Source organism: Drosophila simulans, chromosome 2R, assembly GCF_016746395.2.
Source record: "Drosophila simulans strain w501 chromosome 2R, Prin_Dsim_3.1, whole genome shotgun sequence".
NCBI lineage: Eukaryota > Metazoa > Arthropoda > Insecta > Diptera > Drosophilidae > Drosophila > Drosophila simulans.
Window position 1 is genome coordinate 19,910,746 of NC_052521.2, and position 25,355 is coordinate 19,936,100.

The following is a 25,355-nucleotide window of genomic DNA, read 5'->3' on the forward strand; positions in this document are numbered from 1 at the left end:
TTGTTATCCTGTTGCCTTTCTTCTTTATCCGCATTCATATGCTGCGAGGTCCTTTTCCAGTTGTCAGGACAACTTCAAGCAACAAGTTCGGTCAGTTTTGGTAGGAATTCTCGAGACGCTCTGGAAAATACCTTCAGCGCTATTGTGTTGACGTCCACATTTCTCATTTGCATTAATACGGGTTTCCGCAGGGAAACTCAAAGCCGGAATTTCAGTGATAAGTTGGATGGCACATTTAATATTTCCCAAGCTCATCCTTGAAAATTGTCTTTCTTTTATCATGCTATCAGCTTTATTTATATGCCAATTTATTGTGCTAAAATAGAACTACAGTATACAAACGAGGACTTTAGGTCCTGTGCCATCAATCACAGCTGTTTCCATTCTTTTCATAAAACAAAAACAATAATTAATCAGGCTAAGTACTTTCGTTAGTATGCAGGAAAATTTATTGTTTAAGAAAACATGTTGTGCTTTTTATTGAAAAAATTCTTTTTGTTCTATTTCTGGATTATTTATCTTTTTTTTTTGCATCACAAGCTGTCATAAATTCGCTATGAATAACGAAATGGGTTTTTTTGTTTTGGTTGCACATGATATTGAAATCAGCTTCCCCGCCGACTTTACTTATGTATATGAAAGTGGTCATATTTGCAATATATGTACATAAATATATATTTATTTTAAAGGTAGGTTGGACTCACCTTGAAACTCCTTGCGCGCTGCACTCACTGACGTCACAATGTTGGCCACGTGCCCCAGCACCGTGGCGAAGAGCATCAAGCCAAAGAGCAGCTGCAGGATAACAAAGACGTACTCGCCCTTGGAGCGCGGCTTGGGCAGATCCCCGATGGTGGTCAGCGCCAGGGTGCACCAGTAGTAGCTCTGCAGATACTGCTTGACCACGTCCGCCGACTCCGAGTCGTGGTAGACCCAGTTGCGCGATCCGAACCCATTGTTCTTGTGGATGATGTGGTAGAGGCAGCCGTTCCAATGGAATATCACAAGCAGGTAGTGGATGAGGGCCGTGCTCCGGAACAGGTTCGGGTAGTTGGTGTGTCGCTCGGTGCGATCCATGAAGGCCCAGAACCGGTAGATCTTCACCAGCCGGAAGCTGCGCAGGATCGAGTTGAAGCCGATGGACAAATAGAGGAAGTCCAGCGGCAGCAGGCACAGGCAGTCGATGTAGAAGATCGTCGAGTTCATGTAGTGGGTGCGCAGCTTCAAAGCGTCCGTCTGCAGCACCCCGTCCTCCAGGTATCCGGTGCGAAAGTGGAACAGTATATCGATCAGATACAGGAAGTCGGACAGGTAGTCCAGACAGAACCAGATGGCGATCGTTCGCCGATTGATCTCCTGGAAGGCGAAGCGGTAGATTATCACCCAGAAGTTGTACAGGAAGGCCATGGACACCACCATGGACCAGTAGTAGCACAGTCGCCCCGCCGGATCAAAGACGAAGTGCAGTTTCCTGGCCGCCGTTGCTGCTCGAATACGCTGCGAGGCCGTTCGTCGTGGTTTCTGGTGGTGCGGCTGGCCACCATGAGAGCCTGGTCCACTAGCTCCTCCACTGCCGGCGCCACCGTGGTGCGTGTGATGCGGATGGCCGCCGTGGGGGGGTCCCGGCCCACCAGGGCCACCCTGCGAGGGTGGACCGTGTGCGTGCGGGTGGTGCGACACCGTGGAGGCCGAGTGCTGCAGCTGGTAGGGGTGGTGCGCCTGCTGGGCGGCATTGTGGTGCCCCTGCTGCTGCGATCGGGAGCGCGGGTAGCTATAGAATCGGGAGTAAAAATAAAGTTAATGTCAGGCCAGTATACTTGAACTAGACTCTCATATTACTAGTGCATGCTTTTACACAGCACCTTAGTTAGTTGCTAATATTACTGGTACCCACCGATCTGTGCCGTTGCAGTAGTTGCCACCGTACTGATTGTGGCCGCCCATGGCCAAACTGGTGGCTCCGCCGCCGGCCAGTGTGTTATCCTGCGAACCGCGTCCCGTGGATCGATTCCATGTGCCCAGGAGCGGCTGATCGCCGCTGGCAGCCGTTTTCAGGCGACCCCGCGACTTGTTGCGTTGCTTGTTGTGCAGAAGATCCATTTCTGAGGCAGTGCTTACGGTGGCCATGTGCGAGTTGGAGGCCCTGGAGGCGCATGGTGTGGCCAGGCTGTCGTGCGAAGTGAAGAAACCTTGTTGCGAGACACTCTGCCCGAATTTCGGCTGGGTCATACCAAACTTTGGTCCTAGATCTGTGGATGATTGGAAAGTTAAGAGGAAATAATTCATTATTGAAGCAATCCGACTATTAACTCTTTAAATGTGCAGGTTTGGGGATCATAGATTAACCTATTAAGCTGTCGGTTGTGAAAGTCTGTGTTCATAGTACGAATAAAAATCCTATCGAAATCTCTTTGATATTGTACAGAAATCTTTGTTGTAAGTATGTAGAAGAAGGGTTTACTAAGTCTGGTATAGTTAAATCAAATAAAAAATATCAATATGTAAATTAAACTGGACTCTTTCTCTTCTTCTGACTTTCGGTAAAGTTTTTAGGGATCACGTGGCCTTACCGAGAAAGCTCTGGCGATCGATCGAGAAGCGTCGCAGGCTCCCCAGATCGATGAACTGCTCATCGCCGGCCATTGTGGGTGTGATCGAGAGTTCGGTTGTGTGTATGGCAGCACCACCGCCACCACCTCCACCGCCACCGCCACCCACTTGGGCTGCAGTACCACCACCACCCGCCATTGCACCGCCACCAGTCGAACCACCGCCCACCGTGAGATTTGTACAGGTGGTGCCACCGCCCGCACTGCCGCCCATTCCGGCGCCCAAGTAACCGGCATTGCTCGCATAGAAGCTGCCGTCCAGCTCCGCCATTTGCTGCTCATAGGCGGTCAGCGGGTTGATTGACCTCGAGCTGTGATCCCGATAGAGGGGGCGGGGCGAGGGCATTAGCGAGGGGTTGAGCAGCCCATTGAGCGACAAGCGTGGCTGCATTATCTCCGGAAAGCTAGCCCTCGGCGCTAATCTATGGTTTATGTTTGACTGAGATGTTGTTGCTGATTTAAAGTTGTTGTTGCTGCTGCTGTTGCACTTGATGTTGCTGTTGCAGTTGCTGTTGCTCTTGTTGCTGCCGTTGTTTTGACGTATTGCGACTGTTGTTTTGGTCTGCGGCCTGTCATTGTGAGCGGCATAAGCCTGAGTTTGAGCCTTCTGAACCTTCTGAGCCCTCGGAGCTCTCAGCCATCGTTCATCATCGTCATCATCATCGCTATAACCATCGACATGGTTTTCGTTGTCATTACCATCTGCGTCTGCGTCCGCATCTGCATCTGCATCTGCATCACCATCTATGGCCGTTGCACGCCTCAAACTGGGCGTGGCAGCTGCAATTGCCATCATTGTTTCGCGGTTTAATTTGATTTTGGTATCGCATTGATTTATGTTCGAATGGAAAGAGCACGAGAAATGTGATCAGAGTATAGAGTATAATTAATTGCAAATTCTCCATTAATAACATTTTTTTTGTTTTTTGCTTTTTTCTAGAGCGAGTGGAAGGGGTTTAAGGCACACACAGAAATGAGCGAATAAATCACAATAAGAACGAGTGAGAGAGGATTGGTTTGGTGGTTTAGTGGTGGTTTTTGGTGGCTACAGGTGGTTTGCTGGTTGGTGGTGGTGGTGTTGAAAGTGTTGGTCTTGAGCAACAACTCAACTGGAGTAACGTTATCAAATAGCAACAGCATTCAACAAGAAACAACAACGAGATTTACAAGAACATAGGTATTCGAACAGCTGGGACTTGAATGTATGTGGGTCGGGTTCTAATTAACTCTTACCGGAACTTGACGGATACACAGAGAAAATATGCTCTATTAACTAATATATATCTTATGTGCTATTAGTTTGCAAGGGTACAAATATTTCTCCTGCTCAATATTAATTTCTTAACTGGTAAAAGTGTTTTTTTTTCAGTGTAAGACTTGCATGCATTGCTTATTTTTGGACTGTAAGGTGATGGCCGCCAAGTAGCTTCGCACCAAAGTCGCTCTATCTTCACTTGGAGGGCCCAGAAATGTGCTAATAAAGTTAGATTTAATTACGTGCGCCTAAATGGAGCATGCAACAAAAGGAAAAAAAACATATATGAGCAGATGAGCACACACGCCAAGGGAGCTTCATTACTTTTAACCAGCTGCCTGGCAACTGGCACTTGGAAATTCATGAGCTGCCACACGCAAGGGGTCCGTACAGATTGGCCCAGAGCTCCTGGCCAAAGGACTGGCTCAAGTGCCACTTGACTGTCGAACAGCCAGACAATGGCCACGACTGCTGGCTTTCAGATGTTTGTATCTGTATCTGTATCCGTATCGACAGTGTCGCCAGCGAACTGCGTGTGGCGCCAATTTATTTCTATTACGAGCCATTCGAGTCCTCCGCCTGTTGCTCGCTGCTCCGCCAGGACGAAGATACCTGCCTCCAGCTGGGTGGGTGCCTGGCCATTGATTATTGGCAGACCGCTTTTAATTATTGCTCAGCTTCTGGCCAGCGTAATTCAATTAGGCCACCAAACAATGATGCTGAATAGATTGGCTAGAGTCGAGTGTCAGTGGAGTGGAGGCGATTCCACGAGTCGCGAGTCAAATGCAAAAATTGTCAATTACTTTGGCCCACCTGCTACCTGCCACCTACCACGCCTCCTTTCCACACCTCCCAGGTCCTCGAACACGAATTTGCACTTTCCTCGCTGGGCAATAATTTCTAATTAATTCGCGCTTAATGGCAACATACAAATCAACTTGACCGCGTTTATTTATTAACTAATTCTACGTCATCCACGCCCTTCGTGAGATACTTTTGCGGTCGGTGGCCGGAAAAAATAAATGTTATTTAGCTCCGTGTGCATTATTAATAAATTCCAGAGCCTTCATCACACCCCCTGGCGTTGAATGTGGATACACGTGAAGTTTGTCCAGCTTATATACTGTTTTTAATCCTCTTTCGGGAATATATAACTTGTGTTACAAAACCAGGCATAAGAGCAAGTACATTTTGTCAGCAAACAATTGAGAATATTGCACACATATTGACCTATATTTGCAGTTGTAATTTTATTTTTAAGAGATTAAGAGCTTAAATTAGAATCAAATCAGATTAAACTAACTTAAAGATCATAGAATAATAGGTATCCCATGTTATTACACACAAGCAAATCCCTTTAACTAAGTGACCTAAAGTGAGTTAAAGTGAGAGTTGAGTGTAGTTCTTGGTCGATAAATTCACTTGTGTGAATTTCGTTGTTCCGCACAAACTAAGTTTGCCAGAGTGCATTTCAATGTCTGGTGAAAGTTCGGACTACACGTAAACAAATTCAATGTACTAGTATTGCGTCATTGGCAATTTACAAGCCTGTTGCCTACTTTCAGGCGCTGTCACCGCAAATTGGGCCGTTCCATGGCCCAAGTCGTAGACATATTGAGAACGGAAAAGCGGAAAAGCTGAAGAGCTGAAGACCGAGAGATGGAAACCCAGCCCTGTCCCTGACCGCATTCCAAGTTTGCAGACATAATCTTAGCACTATTTAATTTTGCTAATAGTTGAGTGTCATTAATTTAAACTTTTGCGCTTTTTGGTTTGTCTTGGCTGCGGCCTCGGTGATAACAAAAACAGGCACTGCGAGGAGGAAAAACGGAGCGGGATGGCGGGCAAGCGACTGAGTGAGATAGAGCGGAGAAAAATGAAAAATCTTCAGCTTAATGTGCGGCACTTTGTCATGGCCTGCCAGCCGGAAACGGAAACTTGCGACAAACTTGCGCAAAAGTTCAACAAAACGCTTGAACGGCCTCACTCACACAGAAAAAGGGAAGGGAAAGGGATGGGGAAGGGTATGGGGAGGACGGGCTTCTGGGCAACCATGAGCCATGAATTGTCAATAAATTTGCCTGCCGCAAATCATCACAAGTTGGTTCGGCTTCGGTTGCCCTCTGTCCCTCTGCCAGCGAAACCCAAAAAAAAATAAGTGGCATTCGGAGAAAAAGCGGCATTTCGGGCAAAAACTAAACCTCAATTATTTGGTGCAGCTGGCTCGGCAAATGAAAATATTTGAGAACACGAAATACTTTGACAAAAGTTGGCGAGCAAACTTTACTTAAACATACTTGAGCCTTACACAAACACGCGGCCGAGAAGCGAAAAGAGAAAAGTGGACCAGAGCACGGCTCAAAGTGGAAATGGAAACTTAAAGGACACAAAAAGGAAGTCAAGCCATAAAAGCATTACCAGAAACCAACTTTAAACGCCTCCAGGCGAGGACCAAGTAAAAACAGCGCACTCAGCTGCCAGATGAACCGCAGCGAGGCGTACTTAATATGCACACAGAACAAATTCGTTAAAATTTGAAAGTAATTGACTTAAGATACAAGTTTACTCAGCAGCAGAGCGACTGTTTTCTATATTGCACATGTGCTCCACCTAGCGTCGGTTATTGTATTTGCTCATAAGTTTGGATTAACTTGGACAAATATATATAGAGATAGGAATAAATTGCTTAACTCAGGATTACTCATAAACTCATAATCATAATACCATACTCGTATCAATCAACAAATTGAACTAAAATTCAAATTAACTCAGTTATTCGCTTAATTTGTTAGTTTCGTCTTGTATATGGCAAAGAAATACCAATATGTAGCCATTTTAATAACAGTCATGGTAATCCTTAGTGGAGCCCATCGGATGAAGCGTTTATCCACGCCCGAATTTCATGGAGAAGACACCCTCGAGTTGGCCAAGTACGTGGTGTCCATCAGATCGAGAACCCCAAACAAATTCTTTGGCGACAATCACTACTGCGGAGGAGGGCTACTATCCAACCAATGGGTGATAACTGCCGCCCATTGTGTCATGGGGTAGGTAGTTACCCCAGTAATCGGTCACTGGATCTTATATCCTCGATCCTTTAGACAATCCAAGATCATGTACAAGGCTCGATGGCTGCTGGTGGTGGCCGGATCCCCGCATAGACTGCGCTATATCCCCGGAAAATCGGTCTGTTCGCCAGTGTCCAGTCTGTACGTCCCGAAGAACTTCACCATGCACAACACATACAACATGGCTCTAATGAAGCTTCAGGAGAAAATGCCCTCGAATGATCCACGAATAGGATTCCTTCATCTGCCGAAAGAGGCACCGAAAACCGGGGTCAGGCACACTGTCCTCGGCTGGGGAAGGATGTATTTTGTACGGCTACTCAAAATTTCATGACTAACACTTTAATATATGCTACTATGCTTCCAGGGCGGACCTTTGGCAGTGCACATATATCAATTGGACGTGGTTCTCATGGACAACGCGGTGTGTAAGACGTACTTCCGACACTATGGTGATGGAATGATGTGTGCTGGGAACAATAATGGGACAATAGACGCGGAACCGTGCAGCGGCGACATCGGATCCCCATTACTAGCCGGAAAGGTGGTTGTCGGCATAGTTGCCTATCCGATTGGCTGCGGTTGCACCTATATTCCGTCCATCTATACTGACGTATTTAGCGGCTTAAGGTGGATCAGGCAAACGGCATATGACTGGGCCAGCATCACTAAGGCAAATCCAACCCTCATGTTCATACTGTTGTATGTAGTTCATAGCTGCTTAAATCGCATTTGAAAATTTCAGAAAGTAAACTAATAATATATGCAATATCCTTTGGTTGGGAGCCAGACTCTATAAACTCCAGACTAGGGTAGCAAATGCGTTGAACTTGTGACATAGGCAACCTGGTAACTCGATGGGCACAGCTCTTAATGGGCGCAAAGCGCGGCTGGAACCGCGTCCATGTGCATGTGGCTTTAATTGGCATTGGCCACACACTCTGCCAGTAGAAGGGCAATAAAACACTCAAAATCTCTTTTCCAGAGCTGGAAAATTCGATGCTGGGCTGCCCACAGTAAGTGGAAACGGTTGATGCGAGCGAGAATTGAATTTGAATGGGAGGGGAGTCTGCTCTCCACCAGATACTTCATTCCCGAGCATGGCATTCAGATTGGACACAAATGGCAATGGATACACGAATTCAGCTTATGTTTCTTAGCAGGTAACAAAGGCCAGGCACCTGCTCCTCATTTGCGTAATGAATTTTGTGCATCTTGCCCTATTTCGCCTTTTTTTTGTTTTTCCGTAGAGCTCCGTAGGCAAATGCGTAATGACAACATTAATGCAAACGACTTCATTTAATTAAACGCCCTTTTTGGCCTGACAGCAAAGGAAACTGCGAAACTGGGAAACTGAGAAAGTGTGTAAGGCACCATCATCATTGCGACTCATTGCGACTCATTGCCAGCATTTGCCCATCCTCATCCGCATCCCCCTACCGAAATGGTTAAGGATCTCGTCCTGGCGCTCGTGCTCAACGTTTGGTATGCATGAATGCGTATTAAGGTGTGATAGGGGGCGTGCCACTGCCTATGTAGTAGTGCGCACGTGCGTGTAAGCGATGCGATGCGAATCTATATGAGTGTGCGCCAGTGCGGGTGTGTGTGTGTGTGCGTAGGAATGTATATGTGGGCGTGGCCAGGTGTAACATCTGGCCCAAATGGAGCAAATGGAGCAGATGTGACAAGCTCGCCGGCGAAGAAGCCAATTCAATTAACGCTCGCCGGCCCAAGCTGACAACGAAATAATCTCTCGAAATTGTGGAATTCCTGACGCCGGAAGTGGCAGATGGTCAAGCAAGCGACTTCCGTTTGTCATCGAAAAAGTCGCGATGGCGCATAAGCAAGAGATTCTCTGCGTTTCCATCAGTTTCTATAAAGATCAGTATGGACTGTGTCCCTAGTTTATTTTAAAGTGATGGGAAATCCATTTAAGAAATAAACTCAGGGAACATTCCGTTCGACGAACTGCGCTAAATGTACTTTAAATTTTGCACGGCTTTCAATGTATTTAAGTGACTCAACTCATTAGCAGTGGGCCAACGTGGATACCGCACAGCTGCTGCAACCGCAAAAGCAATAAAGGCGTTGGGCTGATGGGCGGTTCGGGGCGGGGGGCGTGGCTCAGGGGCCAAAGCCAAACTGTTCATTTGCATGCGCTGGCACTCATTACATTTACATTAAACTTTTAATATGCGCGGACATGAGGGCAAAAGGATGCGAGCACGAGGCGAGGAAAGAGTGCAAGTTCGTGCTATGCGAATTTACAGTTCAAGTGTTGTGAGTGTGTGCGTGTGTGTGTGTGCAATGCGGGTGCAACAGTGAAATTGAGTGACAAGCGCTGGCGGCTGCCCGCATCCGAATATCTTTATTTCCCAGGGAATATGCAGTTAATTACATTTTGGCCAGCTGCACAATCGGCTCAGCATATTTTTGGCCTGATCCCGATCCCGATCCCGCGTTTGGGGACCATTAGCGCACCGCTGAGCGGTGGCTAAGCCAGCTGAAAAGCGACTGTGCCTCGCGGTTCCATTGACATTGTCCCAGGACATCGGCATGAATAGGAGATGAGCTCCTGCGCTTGCTTTTCGCTCGTCCCACTTGGCGTATACTTGATGCACGGAGAGAACTGGGACTGGATCATGATATTTGCTCAGGACACAAAAGTTATTTCAATCAGATGTATCATCTATGTATATGTATCGTAGGAAATTGAAAAGTAATACCAAATGATATTGACCCTTTAAATTACATATATTTTTCAAGAACATATACATTCGTATTTGGTTCAGTGTACGCGTGTTTAGCATGGCAAAAATCCAAGAGGGAATGGTGGAATGGTGGTCACCCTACATATGTGTGTGCTAGTCTGCTTGTACTCGAGTGTAAGTGCATTTCGTTATGAGCTTAGCAGTCTTATAAATGTTTGCGTATTTGTTTGCCTCGACGACGTTGCTATTTACTTGATGTGACCTCTGCTGTGCTCAGCTTGTCCGCTCGCAATCTCTTCGCTAAGCAACTGCTATTGCATCTGTGTGCGCATCTGTATCTGTATCTGAATCTGCGAATGTATCTGCATCTGCAGTTGCCACTGTGTGTGTGTGCGCTGGGGTTAAGACAGCGCTCACAGCACATAAATATCTAAAGGATTCTTGAGTAACTTCTCTAATGGATTTGGGTTAAAAATATACACAAGGGCACATGGAGGGCAAACAGATATATATAAACACACACACACACAAAGAAACACCAAAAGAAAGCTCTGATTGTGTGCGTGTGCGTTAAAGATTTACAAATTAGTTTAATTTAAATTAGAGTGCGAGCACTTAGCAGTCAGTTGCGAGTAAAATGTCAATTGCACACTGCACAGTAAAGCTCGGCTAAATGGAAAGTTCGTACGATTTGTCTAGCTAGCATGTAGAGACTACTGCCAAGAACTTCTCGGTTTCCTCCGCTTTGTGAAATATTCAGAAATCAGCTCTATGCCCGCAGGCTTTGCTCGCAAACATCAAAAAGAGTGAGCAAATTGAAATTACGATGGTAATTATTTAGGTCTCGCTTCTCGCAGGCAGGACAATGCGGCATATTAAACGATTTCAAGCTGAATTTATATTTATATGTACGTCCATATGCGCATGCATGTCATAAAGCTGTCCAGGGGCCGTTGTCCTGCTCCGTGTCCCATGTACCATGTCCTGTGACCGTGTCCCCGTAATGGGGCGAAAGTAATAAGCGTGGGCCACCAGGGCCAAAAGCGAAAACTGAGGGGACCAGCTTATTGTTTACGACGTGCTTAGTGGCAAACTCGGCTTTGATAATGAAACGTTGGCAGGCAACACGCGCTGGCAGTTAACGGCAATTGCGACAAATGCCAAAAGCAGACAACGACGGGCCAACAGCCCGGCTCAGCTCAGCACATGGCCTGTAATTTTGGCCACAAAGTTGGTTGCATATACATATGTATGTATGTATATATGTGCACTTGGCAAAACGAGTTATGTAATTTGGCAAATCGTCTGAAATTAAGCTCTAATACCTGTAAGAAAGTTTCTCCAAACAATTATTTATAGCTTACATTAAGCCCATTTCAATCATTTATTTATTTTGTCTTACTTTACTAACCGATTTTAATTTTCGAATTTCCTTAATTTTTTTTGCAAACACATTTTCCCCCAGTGTAGACCAAACAGGGATGTGTGTAATGTAAGACAAGACAGTCGCACGTGATGTGATTAGGACAAAGCCGCAGACACAAACACTCTGGAAAGGGCGGGGGAAAACTTTGAGCTTAGATTTTAATTTTTGCCAGCGATAAAACAGAAGCCAATGGGCCAATTTGCGCCAACTAGGCGTATGCGTAATGTGCATCAACAAATTTATTCCTCTTTCTGCCGCCCCCGTGCGTATGCAATGAACAATTTCCCCAGCCGATTATGCAAATGAAGGGGGGAGTTGGGGAGTCGAAATGGGCCAGATTCAATTTGGACTCCTGCAACGGAATAATTGCTACTATCCGTCGAAATCTGAGCGGGAAACTCGGTCCGGGAAGCACGTCTGCCACTCGGGCACTTTCGGACTCAAGCTCTGCCCGCAATACCTCAATTAGCTCCACTTTTGCACCGCCAGATGGCGCAGCTCTTTATCTTTCACCACAGCCACAAATCAATAATTCACCGAAATGCAGCCGTTAAGGTTTCCCTCGTTCCTCAGCAGAATGCTGCTGTTTGCGGTGTGGGGGAAAACCACATGGGAAAAATGGGGAAAAGCGAACTGACATTTTCTTGGTTTTCCATCCGATAGCAAACGAATCGAGCGGCCATAATGTGCATATGTATGCGTTGCACTCGAGTTAACTTTAAAAACAATTTTTAGGAAACAGATTTTCTTGAGCTAAAGTTGTGTAATTAAGCCGTGTATAAAATAACTCAATATAAAAATATAAGAAGTTTTTATAGCTTATAAATGTCTCTGGATTTGTTTGCGAAATTTCACCTTAATATTAAAATTTTCGACATAAAACAACGAATGTAAAAAACTCTTCTGCTCATAGCTCAGTGAATCGTAAAATCAAATATATTTCCGAACTTTATCAATTTTGTCGTAAAACTTCAGATCCTAAAATAAAAATCCTTGTGTATTCTAAGAGTTGGCACAGCAACTCGCTTTGCATACTTGGAGCTTTGCTCGACAAATCCAACCCATGCGATCCGATATTTTTTCCGAAAATTTGCAAACACAGTTGTTATTCTGTTGTTACGGCTACTACTATTATTACTGCTGCATAAGCAGTGCACATTGCACATTGAATGTTGAACGTTGCACGAGCTCTGGCGTTGCATTCATTTGCTTTCAGCGTGCCGCAAATAGTTTTGCGAGCTCCTGGAAGGCGGTGCTACTGGTCGTACTTCATTGTTTCGACAGTTCTGGGCGTTTATGCCAAAAATGTTTTGGCTCTCAGCCACGCTCTGATTACCAAGTGTTTGCCAGTGTCTGTGCAGCCTGGCTCCCAGGACACGAGTGCATGCGTGTGTGTGTGTACTCGTATGTGCGCTCTGCAAGTCAAATTAAGCTAAAACCGCTTAAAGTTGCAATTTCCGACACAGCATCTTGGCTGGAGGATATGAGCATTCCGTGCAACAACAGATCCAGCAACTATAATTAAAACTTTTGCCAAGCAAACAGACGGCCGCAAATGGAGAGTCAGTGCATCCACAGAAAAATACTTCGCAGAGAGAGTGTGATGTTTTTATGTTTTTGCTTAGCATTCACTTTTAGAATAAGTAACAATATAATAACATGCCCCATGTTGCATATATTTATGAACTATACAAAACAACAAAATACTGAATTTTAATGCATTTTTTTAACGTGTACTTTCAATTTGGCTCCTTGAGGAACCTTCGCCTAAGTGAATTTCGTGCAATAATCGTGTTAAGGAACCTGTGAGCCGCTCGTGGAAATGTTAATTGATTGAAATGCACATCCAACACTTTAAGCCCTGGCCCCTGACCTTGCTGACCCCTTTAGCGGATGGAGCTTCAGTGCAGAGAGGGGAGGGGGAGGGGTTGGCGGTATGGGAACCACTTCCTGGCCGAGCCGAAAGTTAAATTAATTTCTGTCGACAGAGCATCACCAGTGAGTGGTGCAAAAACTTTCAAATGAATTACACATTCTAAGCACGCGGCTTTTTGAGGGGGGGAGGGGCTTTTGGACGGCGGGGGGCGTGGCGTGGCAAGTATTTGCTTAGCACTTTTGTTGTTGTTGCTGGTCGGCATAATTGTATTTGCTTTGGGCCACCACTCTCATGCTATCTCCGTCGCACCCCAGGTTGCCCCTTTTTGAGGTTTGAGTTTATATATACACGCTGTGTGTTTGCCGGGTGCAAAAGTTTATTTTCGACTTTTTCTTCACTTTTTCTCCTGTTTTGGTTTGTTTTTTAACTGTTAAATTGTTAAAAAATTACAAATAAATTGAATGAACATCGTCGCTGGCTGCGGCAAAAGGACAACACAGTTTCCGAGGGAGAGGACAACAATTACATTGTATTGACTTTTCAATTTCATTTTGCGGCAACTTTTTAAAGTGGTCGATTGAAGGACGAAAGGAAAGGGGACAAGCCGGGCGGAGGGGAGTGGTGAGTGGGTGGTGCTTTACCCACTGCGAAATTGTTCCAAATTTTTTTGGTCGCATGTTTGCTTTGACTTGAGTTCTTGGTGTTGTTGCAGCAGTGCTGCCGTCATTATGCCATTAAGTCCTAAAACGAAACCTATTTGGGTCACATGGAGGAGATCCATGCTCCATGCTCCATGCTCCTCGCTCCGAGTCCTGCGTCCCGCATCCTGAGTTCTGGGCCTGTGCATTAATGGCCAGCAGGACGAGACTGGGCGTCGGGGTGACAGGACAAAGCGCAAAAAGCTTAACGAACGTATAATAAGGGCAGAAGCCGGAGCAAAGCAATGCCAGCACTCGAGGCAGAGTCCTGCCGAGCTATTCTCCTCACAAAGGATATCAAATTTAAGTGCACACACATCAGAGGATGGCTGCGAATGTTATCAATCAATAGTAGCCCCTCGCCCCAATACTTTATGTTTCTTCATGTTTCAATTTCCCCCAAGTGTTCAGTCTGACCTAATCGCATTGAATTTAATGTCAAGCAATTTCCGCTCCAGCTTGGCTGGCATATTGGTTTATAAAGAAATTCCTTCTCAAAAGGATCATCAAAGTACTTTGAACTTTTTATTGTTCAATTCGCAGGCAGACAACATAAAAACCGAGTTCATTTGGTAATTTTCATTTCATAATTTTCTCTCGGCGCAAACTTTCCCCCTACTTTGGTGGCTGTTAAGTAAGAAACCAGCAGTTCATTTGCCTGGCAACTGGATTGTGGCCATAATCGTTGACCGGGAAACGTGAAAATCATATCATGCATGGCTAGGAGTGGGTCAGTTAGCATGCTCAGCAGCTTCCGAGCACTTTCCACGCTTTCCATTGGCCTGGCACCAATTCTTCTGATTGGCAGCAGAAGTGTGATTAGGCTGCAGTCCAACCAAGAAGTTATTTTTCCCCATTCCCATAGCCAAATTCAGCTTTAAGGCACTACGTGATCAAAATGGTCACGATTCGGCGTCTTCCGCACCCACTTAGTTTTTGTTATTCGGTTGGCTCCTAAATTGCGCTTATCGCATTGTAAAAAGGCAAATTTTGCCGCAGACCAAAAACCCCAAAAAACAAAAATTCAAGCGAGAGCCAAGTATAAAATAGTAATCCGCTTAGTTGGCCAGCAAAATGTCTCGTGTCGAGCTCCTCGCTGCCAGCTGGCAAAACTTAATTTGCTGCAGCGCGACCGTTGTGGTAATTACCACATAAATTCAGCAGCAAATTGCTTCTTTAAAAAAAGTTTGCCACAGCCTCAAGCTGTGAGGGGCACATCGCATTCGCACTCAGAGGAAAAGGATCTAAGGACGCACAGAAATTGAGTTTGTTAGGCACATTATATATGTATGTACATAAATAAAATCATATATGAAAGTGAATAGATGTATGCAAAAATACTTTATGCTTGATGAATGCATTATAAAGGGCACATTTTTATACAGAAATTTAAGATTTTCTCTCTATTCGCTGAGCTTAGTAGTTATAATTTAGTAAAGCAATATATATAAATATTAAAATTAATACTAGTATATTAACAAATAAAGCACAAAGCTTAAATATTCCTCTCTGTGCATTGGCACACTGCTGACTAAGAGCAGCAAAAAGCATATTTGGCGTAAAGGTCAAACATTAAAGAGATTTCTGGCTTGGCTCCTTGCAGCGCATTCTGTCCCTAATTCTGCTTTTGGCCCAGTCGACTCCGCTGCCTCCGCCGCCTCCTCCTCCGCCGCTTCCGTCTCCGCCTCCGCTTCTGTCTGCGGTCACTGGCGCTGTTAATCCCCGGCAAGTTAATCCTGCCAACTGGCCGACATACCGACATACGACCAAGTCGGGACAGACCGAACTGACCGAATTATCATCGCTGCTGTGGAGTTGGCAAAAACATGAGTAGAGCTGCCGCAGGCTTAGGAAACCCGAGAGGGGGAGAGTTGCGGTTGAAAAATAATAGGTTTATGCTCTGCGAGACGGCGGAGGGGAAGTGATTGATATGCCCGACATGTCGCCGCATGATCTCTGTCCCTGCAGCTCGGTTTTACCCTCAGCCCACCGCTCACCGCCCACAACTGCCGCCCCCTGACCTCTGCCCTCTTGACCAGAATCGAATTCATGGCCTTAAGTGCTTAATGTTTGATGTCTGCCACTCTGCGTGTGTCAGTGTTTTCATGTGTGTGGTCGGTCGAACACTTTCATTTGCATTCAAAAGGACTTGGAACAAAAGTTTAGCAATCTTTCTGTTAAAGCATATTCAGGCACTTTTTACCATATGAATGGTAACTGTGCGTATGAGTGATATTGTTACAAAGAAGAATAATCATACGCACCGTTGCCCAGTATGCTTAAACTGATTGTAGATTATAAATCTTATAAACAGCTTGCAAAAAAAAATAGATAACATTTAATCACTGCAGCATAAACTGTGTCCCAAATGGCTAGGCACTCAACTTAAGTCGCACACGCTCCCAGCTGCAGATCATTTACATATCTTCTTATCTGACCATTTCTAATGCCCTTTGTCTGCGTCATGACCACTCAAAGGACTTGAAAATAAGGAGGAGGCGGGCACAAGAGAGTCACAAGAAGAGCTCAATGGCCCTACAAATGTGCAAAGGGCAAAGCGCTTGACTATTTTTTTTTTTTAGTTTTTGCTCCTTTTAATGCGGCACTTTAGTTGATAAGTCAACCATTTCAGATGAACGAAAGGGAGACAAAAGTGGGAGTCCACCAGAGCCGGACTCCAGCGCCCCTTCGGTGACACCTGGCTGGATGCCAACTAATGCCGGCAATGCCGCTCCAGCTGAAGCTGCTAAAGCTGCTGGAGCCACTCCACCTGCATTTGTAATTGCATTACAGACTTCAGCATTGGCGCCGACCTTTAAGCCCACTCCTCCATCTCCTCCATCTCCGCCAGCCGCCATCTCATTCGCATTCTCGTTGCGTTCCCGTTCGTTCAAAGCAAATCCCCTTTTGTGAGAGCGCCTGTGTGGCAACTTTAAGTGGTCCTTTGTGCTGCACGCAGTCTCCGCTGCTAAAGTTATCCGCGGCACTTCGCGGCAACAATGTGGACAACTCAACGCGGCGTATACGCAACGTGGCTGATGGCATACCCTCGCAGATGCAAGGCAATTAAAATGTCAAGCCCTGCAACACTGTGGCGTCCTGAAGTGCCGGCAACTATTTTTGCATTCTCTGTGCTGCCGAATTCGAGGCACACTCCACAGCCAGGTGAATAGTAATCCATACCCCTTTTTCTATCGTGTCTTAGGACATCACTTCGTTTCTCAGCATGGTAATTGGTAAGCTAATACGCTTATTGTAATCGAAACGTGCCCATCCTTCAGTAAATTGCTTTTATAATTGAAATACTCGTATTACATATGGCCAGCAACTACAGTTCAGCTGGACGAAAGACGGACTACACTGTGAAAAGTGGGTAGAATCGTCAGCACTTGAGGCACTAATAGATTTTATTAGAGATATCATTATTTAATATTATTTATTGCACGAGTGAAGGAGGAAATATTTAATGGAAATACTAAAGGCTAAGTGTCCCATAAACTTCCAGTGCACAGCGAAATAGCTGAAGATAAATCGCTTGGCCAGCAGGAAATTCCTTACAGCCAAAGACGGCTTAGAAGACAAAGAAGAAGTTGCAGCCAGGGGAGCCGGGGAGGAGGGATTAGTGGCGGGAGCGAGCGGAGGAGGCCACTGGAGAAGGACGCATAAATTCTAATTAAAATTTGTGTGCCAGGTGGTAAATAAAACTAATTATACATGCGCAATTTTCCCTGGTGCAAGTGCGAGAGTGAGAGAGTGAGTGAGCGAGTGAGCGAGAGCGAGAGTGAGGCGGCAAGCCTTTAAAATTGTCGTGTGCTCGCTCTCGCTCGCTCCAAAAGTGAACTCTGTGCTGGCAAATGGAAAAAGTTTTGCTGCAACTCAACTATGTCTGGCAGTGAAGTCTTTTTCGGGTTTGAGTTTGGGCTAAAAGCAAAAATCCGACGAAATAAAATGGAAAGAAAAACGAACCGAGAAACTTTGGCGAAAACTTGAAAGGGGCGGCGAGGGGCGCTGGAAAAATTGTGGGGTGGCAAATCAATGATGCAGCTGCCATAAGACCCTCTAAGCTCAATTATTGCAGGATACAAAACAAGAGACAAAAGAGAAACAGCCGGAGAGACAAAGAGCCGTAGTAGTCCGTCCGGCCACTGTTGATGGCTATATCCTTTGGCTTTTCCAGTTAAACGTGACTTGAACAATGGCATTCCTCGGCAAAAAATCAAAAATACCCGCACACACACGGCGCACCAGATGGAGTTGGGTATTGAAAAACGTTTTATCTGGCCACCTAATGGATATATAAATGGTATTCAGGTCCATTGATCGATTTGCCCACAAAAGTAGGCAACGAAATTGTTCGGGCAAATTCAATTTTCCCAGCTTTTAAGAGCTGCGCATATCGATTTAAGCGAGTGACATATAGCTCAAATTTATGCTGTGGATTTATTTATTTACTTGCTTCCTATTCTATGCCGAATTTTGTGTGTAAGTCAAATTTAATTTACTGATGCTATGGTCCCGAAACTTTGATCAAAGCTGTGCCGAAAATTGCCTTTGTCACACACAAAAATATATGTAAAATCAAGGGGGCTGCTAGGAAGGAGCAATGTACTAAAAATTGTCGAAAGCATTCGGGACTGTGGAAAAATATGGCAAAAGTTGCAAATGAACTTTTTGCCCATGTCTCGTACGCTCGTAGGTTGGACCCATCTACATACTATGTACTTCTGTTTTTTCATCCCCGTTCCATGAGAGCGTTAAAGCGTGGGCAGACATTAAAGCCAAGTCTTTGCCATGAAAGAGGCGATAAATGTCGATTACAGTTCTGGCCAATAAACAAGGCAACTTCCACTAAATTCTCGATGTGCTGCACAACATTGGGCCATTAAATGCATGGCGAATACAGTGCGATAGTAAGTAGGCGAGCCAAAGTTTCATTGCTGACAAATTGAAGGCAGTTTGCTAATGTCGTGGGAAATGCGATGCGACAGGCAAACAACCAAACAGGATCGCCCGAAATAAATCTAAGCTGCGAGTCCTGAGTTTCTGTGCTCTGTGTCCGTAACGAGCCAAAGTGGCCCAAATGCGGATTTATGCCCCGCTCAATGATAAATTGAATTTCACTCAAAATTAACTGTAAGCCACGACGAGAAACGTGCTGCCAGCAGGGGAAAAAGCGCTGCCACATATGCGCCCTATAAAATGTGACAAGAAAACTAACGAAGGACTCGGCGCTCATGTGGCTTTGGCTAAAACAACACACAACCGCAGTCGCCGCTCCGCTCCGAATGAAATTAGGCCAAAACCCAGGCGGCAGCCACTTGGCTTGACAATTGCCTAAGCATATTTGTCATTTGATTGATTTATTCCGCAGGGCCAACAACAGCTGCCATTAGGTTGGCCAAGATTGTTTGTTATTTGTTTGTTCTGTCCTCGCCGCTCGCATCGTGCCCTTCCGCTAAGGCGCTTTTCTCAAATCAAAACTCCATCGCTTTCATTAGGCGGCAGATTTCCATATTTTAGCAGGCTCCCAGTACTAAACCTACTCTCGCTTGTTGGCCTTCTTAGATCTCAAAGATTTTTGCAGATCCTATAAAGCATTTAGGGAAGGATTTTACCAAAACATCCTCAACAAGAAATATGCTATCTAAAAATAAGCGAAATAAATATATTAAGTAGCAACTGAAAAGGCCAAGTACTAGCTATATACTAGCTATATATTAGCTATATATCTTAGTAAATTTTCAAATATCTATGATGGAACGGCAATCCCAAAGAAGAATTTTCTCATCTCTAAATAACCGACTTAGCAGCTACTAGTTTGGTTTGTCCCCTAGTGTGAGTTACATAAATGGAACACTTCTAACGGCATGCAAGGCGGGTTCATTAGGGTTTTCACAAAGGTCACAGTAGTGTTGCAGGTGGTGGTGGTTGGTAATTGGTGGTGGGTCTACATTTGGTGACTTTCAGGTGCTAGATTCTCGCATTTGGAGGCCAAAGTTGTACACGTGGATGTTGGGTGGTGGATAGTTGGGGGGCACTCACCTGTTGAGTAGCGCGGCAGGGGCGCGTCGCCGGTGGCGAGGCAGCCGCCATAGGAGAAGTGGTGACTGCTGGATCCTGTGCCCGAGACCACGGCTATTTCATCCAGCTCATGGCCGGGCGAGGTGCCGGCGGATACCAGGCGGGTGGAGGAGGTCGCCGAGTTGCCCTGCGAATTCTTGCGTCCACGTAGCGAGAGCACCAGCCTTTTGGCTGTGGACATACCAACGATTGTCGTCGCTTGGCCGCCGATCCTTCTGCTCCCAGCACCCAGTGTCCTCCGCTCTGGCCACTCCTGCAACGGCAATGGAAGGCGGAGAATGGTGAATGTTGAATGGTAAATGGCGAATGGTGACTCGTAAATGGCGAATGGAAATGCGAAACTTTTTCAATATTCCCATGGCGCTGGGGCGCCTCGGCTCGCCGTGGCTGCCTTCGCTATTTATTTCGTTAATAATTTAGAACAGAGCTTCAAAAGATATGATAATTTCTGCACAGCGAGCAGCGAGGGATGTGCTTGGAAGAGGGCCTGGAATTTTCATTTTCATTTCCATTTTCATGCTTTGCCAGCTCAAGACATCGACGCAGACGGAGGGCTTCTTAAATTATGCAAATGCTTGCAATCAAGGCTACAGAAATGCCACAGAACAACACACAAAAAAGCAGAGCTGCTAAAAAGAACATCGCACAAAATGATTGCGACATGGAAAATATGAACGAAGGCATTAGCATATGAGGGGTATAGGGTAATGTCGCAACGATTAATGGCTTAAGCATGAAACTAAAATCCCTTGAAAAGAGCGTTTAGTATTGATTTAAACGCCAATCAATTTGCTCGATGGGAATAAACTACTACAAATTTGGTTTTTAATTGGTCCATTTAACAAATTTAGTATGATTGAGCAAAATTCCGTCTCAGGAGATTTGTGTTATAGCTACAACATACTACTCAAAGCAAAGCCTAAGCTTATATTTTGATTTCCATTTGAGTTTTAGCTAATGAATCCTTTTGAATATGCCAGAGGAGCAGTCGACCGACTGAAAGCACTCATTGACAGTTTGGTTTATTCTAGAATTCAGCAAAAAGAGGCTTTCAAGAAAAGAAGGGGAAAACCAAATGATAGACATGAACACAAACCCCAATGCATACACACCGAAAACCAAAAAAGGAGACCCTTCCTTTCCGTTTCCTTATCATTTTAATATTTAATAAGCAATGCGCAGAAGGGAAGTGCGAGAGGCCGCAATGAAATGGGGGAAACTCGACTCAACAGCGACTCTAAATATTCAGTTGAGTGTAAACTTGATAAGTTGTGTCTCTGGCAAACGTATGGGGCATATGTTGGCTTCGCAGGGAGTCCTTTTGCCGCGGAGTGGGTAATGCACATTATTCTATGCCCATATTTACATATTATGCCACTTTAAATGCCCGCGCTGGCTTTAAACTCTTTTCGTAAATGCCTTTTGACTGGGCGTATACGTAATGCCGCACACACCCTCTGGAAAAAGAGCACAGTTACACACATTCAACTTCCCTTTTTGGATACGTGACGAATAACAAATTTGTGGGATTTTGCAGCATTTTGATTGAATGTTGTCGTCGCTGCGGGAAACGCCGAGGAAATTGGGATGGAAAGGCGAACGAGATCCAAATACAAATATGATTTATGAGCCGCAGTCTGCAAGCCAATCGTATCGTATATGTGGGGCGGACTACCAACTGCAGATGTTGCACAAACACAAACGAGAAAAATCGGATAAGAACTTACGCTCGACTTAGTTCACATCCGGTTCCTGTGCTCCAAGCCCATGATTATGGAAAGGCGATCAAAATTATGGCCACACACCAAGGATCAGGTATGTTGATATTTATGCAGTACTCGATGACACACTCCCAACGGAAATTAGTTTACAAGAAATTGAAGTGGGTATTAATATAAAACTTAACGAGAGTGCGTCTTACCCATACCTTTTCCATAATCATGGTAACTAGAATGACATTGTGGAAAACTTCCTGCCACCTAAACAGTGTTCTATTTTCCTTGGTCAAAGCCCAAAAGACAATCAAGTGTTGCCCAAACCTACGTAAACATGAAAATTGCCTGGGAAACCCGAACTCACAACTTTCAAATCCCAAGAAGGGAGAAAATCTTGTGACAGCGAGAATAAACTAAGGAAAGCGGGGAAAAGCTGCTGCTGGCTGGGCCAATTGTTTGCATTGTGCAAGTGTCAACAGCATTTGCAATTCCGTTGCAACTTTTAGCATCTTTTCGAGCTTTGGCTGCAAAGTAACCCAAAATGCGGAGTAAAAATTGCACTTCTGCCCCGGTTTTGCACCTCATGCGCCGCTTTCTATTTTTCTATTTTATTTGCTGCGAAAATATGGTAATTTCCAGCAATCGAAGGTGGAAAACAATTTTCATATCATTCTCAATTCGCTGGGTCTCACTGGAATTTAAGCCAATACTGACTTTTGCAATTGCATATGCTATGCACACGGACTTTACAAATATAATATGCATGTGGGCAAATACAATTGAAAATGCATGTAATGCACAAATAGGAATCCAATTTTCGTGTCAAAATTGTTTTTGCCAGAGCTGACAGCATTTAATGGCCTCTGTGCGCCATTTCAGCAGCATCAGCAGAAAATAACTAGCTTTTGTTTTTAGCTAATTAATGCAATCCCTTTGAAATAATTGCCAAGAACCAGATCCCACTGCCACCCCGTCCATTTGTCCAGATCACATTGCAAAAGACAGACAGCTTCGTGCATAAAAAATGTACCACCATCAATCTCGGAACTCGTCCAAAAACATTTGCAGGATAAACCGGAGAACCGGCGAAAAAAGGCTACTAATTAGAGGCAAGAATCGCGATTCCTGGCCAACACAAAAAGGAAATTACTCTATGAAAAATGCCAGCCACAGAAAAAGAAGCTGATTGTCCAAGTGATTATACCCTCTGCAAGGGCATATTCCATCTGATTAAGCCAAGTGCGCATTTGTCACACGAATGTGACAGCATCGAGGACGACGGGACCAAAAGGACCAAAAGGACGAGCTGGACGAACAGCACGATGCGGGTGATGCGACGGAAGCGCTGACAAGTTGCCATGGTCAAGTTGATGGAACACGATCCCGCCACGCAAACGCTGACCACAATCCGCGTCCCTAATTGCACGCTTCCATGGGAAAACATGGAAAAACATCGGAAAACATGGGAAAACACAGATGGAGCAAAACTTATCCGTACCGAGGAAACTTCATTCATGGCTAGAGCGCTAATTAAATAAGGTGAGATAAACTTGAGTGATGAATGCATTGGCAATACATTTCTTGACCATTTAATTATCTTGTTAGCTGTTTTTTTTTTTAATTTAAAAAGAGCTCAGCAAGCTGCTGAGCTGACTGAGTGGGTTTTATATCATACAAATTGTTTGTTTAACATGCTCTTGATTCATTTTAAAATATCAATTAAATCCTAGTGCAAACACCTACCTCCCAATTTGCCTAATTCCACACCAGATAAGCAAAATAATCAGAGAACTTCCTGTTTTACATTCCCAAATTGGCCGAAATCAAAACAAGTCAAGCGACAACATGTTGTATGGCACACAACATGCCAGTTTCAAAATCGAGGTTAAATAAAGTTGAAAATCGCATTTAATGCATAAGTAAATAATGCTTGCCAATAATACTCCATTTGCATTGGGCTAGATGTCTGGGCCATCGATATCCCGCAACCATCGATGCAATCCCGCCCCCTTTGTGCAATTATTTCAGCCCCGTTGCTGCATTTTCCATGCAAATTAATGCAGCTGCATGCGATGCTCCTCTGTCGGAAAAGCAGAAAAACAGAATGGCCACGCAATCGGCGATTTCACTGGGTTATTCTTTTATTTTTATGTGCGTATTATTATTGCACTTTAAGCTTTTATCAATTATAATTTTTTTCCCCCGCTGTGTGCATTTTATTGTTGCAATTATCGCCCGGCGACCCTTGTTGCCGCAAATGTATAATTGAGCAATTTAATTCGGAATTTAGCCCTTTTTGAAACGGGTATAATGTGGCTTAATTTTGTTTTCACTCGCGTTTCAATGTGTGGCCGCGCAAATATTTAATTTGCGAATAGCCAAGCTTTCGCTATTTTTTGTAATTCTATTACTACAACATTTTGCCTGCAACCCCTTTGCGTAACTTTTGCAACTCCTTTAACCCTCGTGGCTTTGGGCCAAAGCGGCACTAACAAAAGCTGGCAAGATTATATCCACGGTGCCGCCTTCTCTTTGCGGATGCACTGGATCTTTCCCTGCATCTTTGTAGCCGGCAAACGTGGTGCACGAAGTGCAATTTATAACTGCACATACGTGAGCAGTAAGCCAGTGGTACCACCACCCACTGAAACACCCAACTTCGCTCCTTTGAGCTGCAATTCCATCGTGCAACATATCTAGGTACTTGTTACCTTAGCGAGGTACTGCAAAATCATAATAGCGATAAAATTCGCAAATAAAAATCAAGTGTTATCAAATTTATTTTAATACGAAGTTTTTGATTAGCCGCATTGCCGCATTTCTATACTAACCACGTAGTAGACAGGACTCTTGTACCGCAATAGTATCCTTACCATCTCTGTTGCACACCCTGTGGCATGAAAACATTTTGTTACTCGTGCAGCTGCCATCGCCTTTGTGCAAGGTGCCCACATCCACTTTCACATCGACATCCACCATCCATCCACCATCCTCATCCTCATCCACATCCACATTCACATCCAGTGTTCTGCCCGATCGCCCCTCGCATCTTTATCCAACCCTTTGGGTCCAGACCAACACTGATGGCGGATGGCGCTACAGTTTTTGTGATTCGACAGAGCGCAAATAAACAAAAGGGTCGCGGCGCTTCGTGCAAAAAGCGAAAAAAGGAAAAACTAAATGAAAATGAAAAACAACTTGGTGCAAAGAAAGGAAACAGAAATGCCTGGTTTGTGTGTGGCTCCACATTCAGTTGCAGTTGCAGTTTCAGCTAAAGCTACAGCCTCAGAGGCAGTTATTGTTGCACGCTGAAAAAACTGGACGTGCTATGCCTGACACTTTTCATTCAGGTTACAAATCTACAGTCTTATTTTATTTTATTCCTAAGAATCAACAGCTTTTTTCTCAGTGTATCTGCAGCGGTAGCTTTTGTTGCACTGGAGTCCTGCAACAAATTTGCTGGCACAGCAGGCGAAAATATGTGCCAGCACAGCAGCCACGAAGGAGTACAAAGCGATGTGATGGCGACGTGGGGTGCAGTCGGGAAAGAAGAGATTGTGGAAGGATATTTCACTTTATTGGCAAAGTCGAAGATGGAATGCGCTTGTAGTCGCAAATGGGAATGCAGGATGCAGGATGCAGGATGCAGGCAGCAGAATGCAGGAGGAGGCTAGGTGACAGCGACGAGTTATTGCCAAGCCGGTATGCAACTTGGGCCGGTATCGTGGTTTATCGCCAGCGAAACACAGAACTTATCCTGGCCAAAAGCATTCTTGTCATATACATATGCACCAAGGATGCTCCGCCAGCCACACATACATATGCGATATCATCACAATTAATTATGCGTCTCGACCATAATTGGTGCGCTTCCCATATAGGATTGGTAAAATCGATATGTTATGATCTATGAACA

General features: G+C 44.9%; 2 protein-coding genes across 7 annotated transcripts in view; one reads left to right on the top strand and one right to left on the bottom strand.

Moving 5' to 3' along the window:
* Positions 1-25,355, bottom strand: part of LOC6735757 (cyclic nucleotide-gated cation channel beta-3) — a 56,919-nt gene that overhangs the window by 15,881 nt on the left and 15,683 nt on the right. For 4 of the 6 annotated variants that reach the window (XM_016181347.3, XM_016181349.3, XM_016181350.3 and 1 more), the window contains exons 2-5: positions 19,686-19,977; positions 2,571-3,389; positions 1,895-2,249; positions 705-1,771 (exon numbers count right to left, since the gene is read on the bottom strand). In XM_016181347.3, coding sequence (XP_016029123.1) covers positions 705-1,771; positions 1,895-2,249; positions 2,571-3,389; positions 19,686-19,905 — 2,461 coding nt within the window. In that variant the 5' untranslated portion in view covers positions 19,906-19,977. The remainder of the gene's footprint in view (positions 1-704; positions 1,772-1,894; positions 2,250-2,570; positions 3,390-19,685; positions 19,978-25,355) is intronic. The other 2 variants (XM_016181346.3, XM_016181348.3) reach the window with 1 other exon arrangement.
* Positions 6,583-7,701, top strand: LOC6735759 (trypsin). The gene is made up of 3 exons (XM_002082636.3): positions 6,583-6,911; positions 6,966-7,242; positions 7,300-7,701. Exons 1-3 carry the CDS (start codon positions 6,670-6,672, stop codon positions 7,666-7,668), a joined length of 888 nt encoding a protein of 295 aa, XP_002082672.2. The 5' UTR covers positions 6,583-6,669; the 3' UTR covers positions 7,669-7,701.

Bases quoted from the DNA above. Each gene is read 5' to 3' on its own strand.
- LOC6735759 (XM_002082636.3), top strand. From the start codon at position 6,670: ATGGCAAAGAAATACCAATATGTAGCCATTTTAATAACAGTCATGGTA. The intron at 6,912-6,965 runs GTAGGTAGTTAC...TCGATCCTTTAG, and splicing joins GCCGCCCATTGTGTCATGGG to ACAATCCAAGATCATGTACA. The intron at 7,243-7,299 runs GTACGGCTACTC...CTATGCTTCCAG, and splicing joins GCTGGGGAAGGATGTATTTT to GGCGGACCTTTGGCAGTGCA.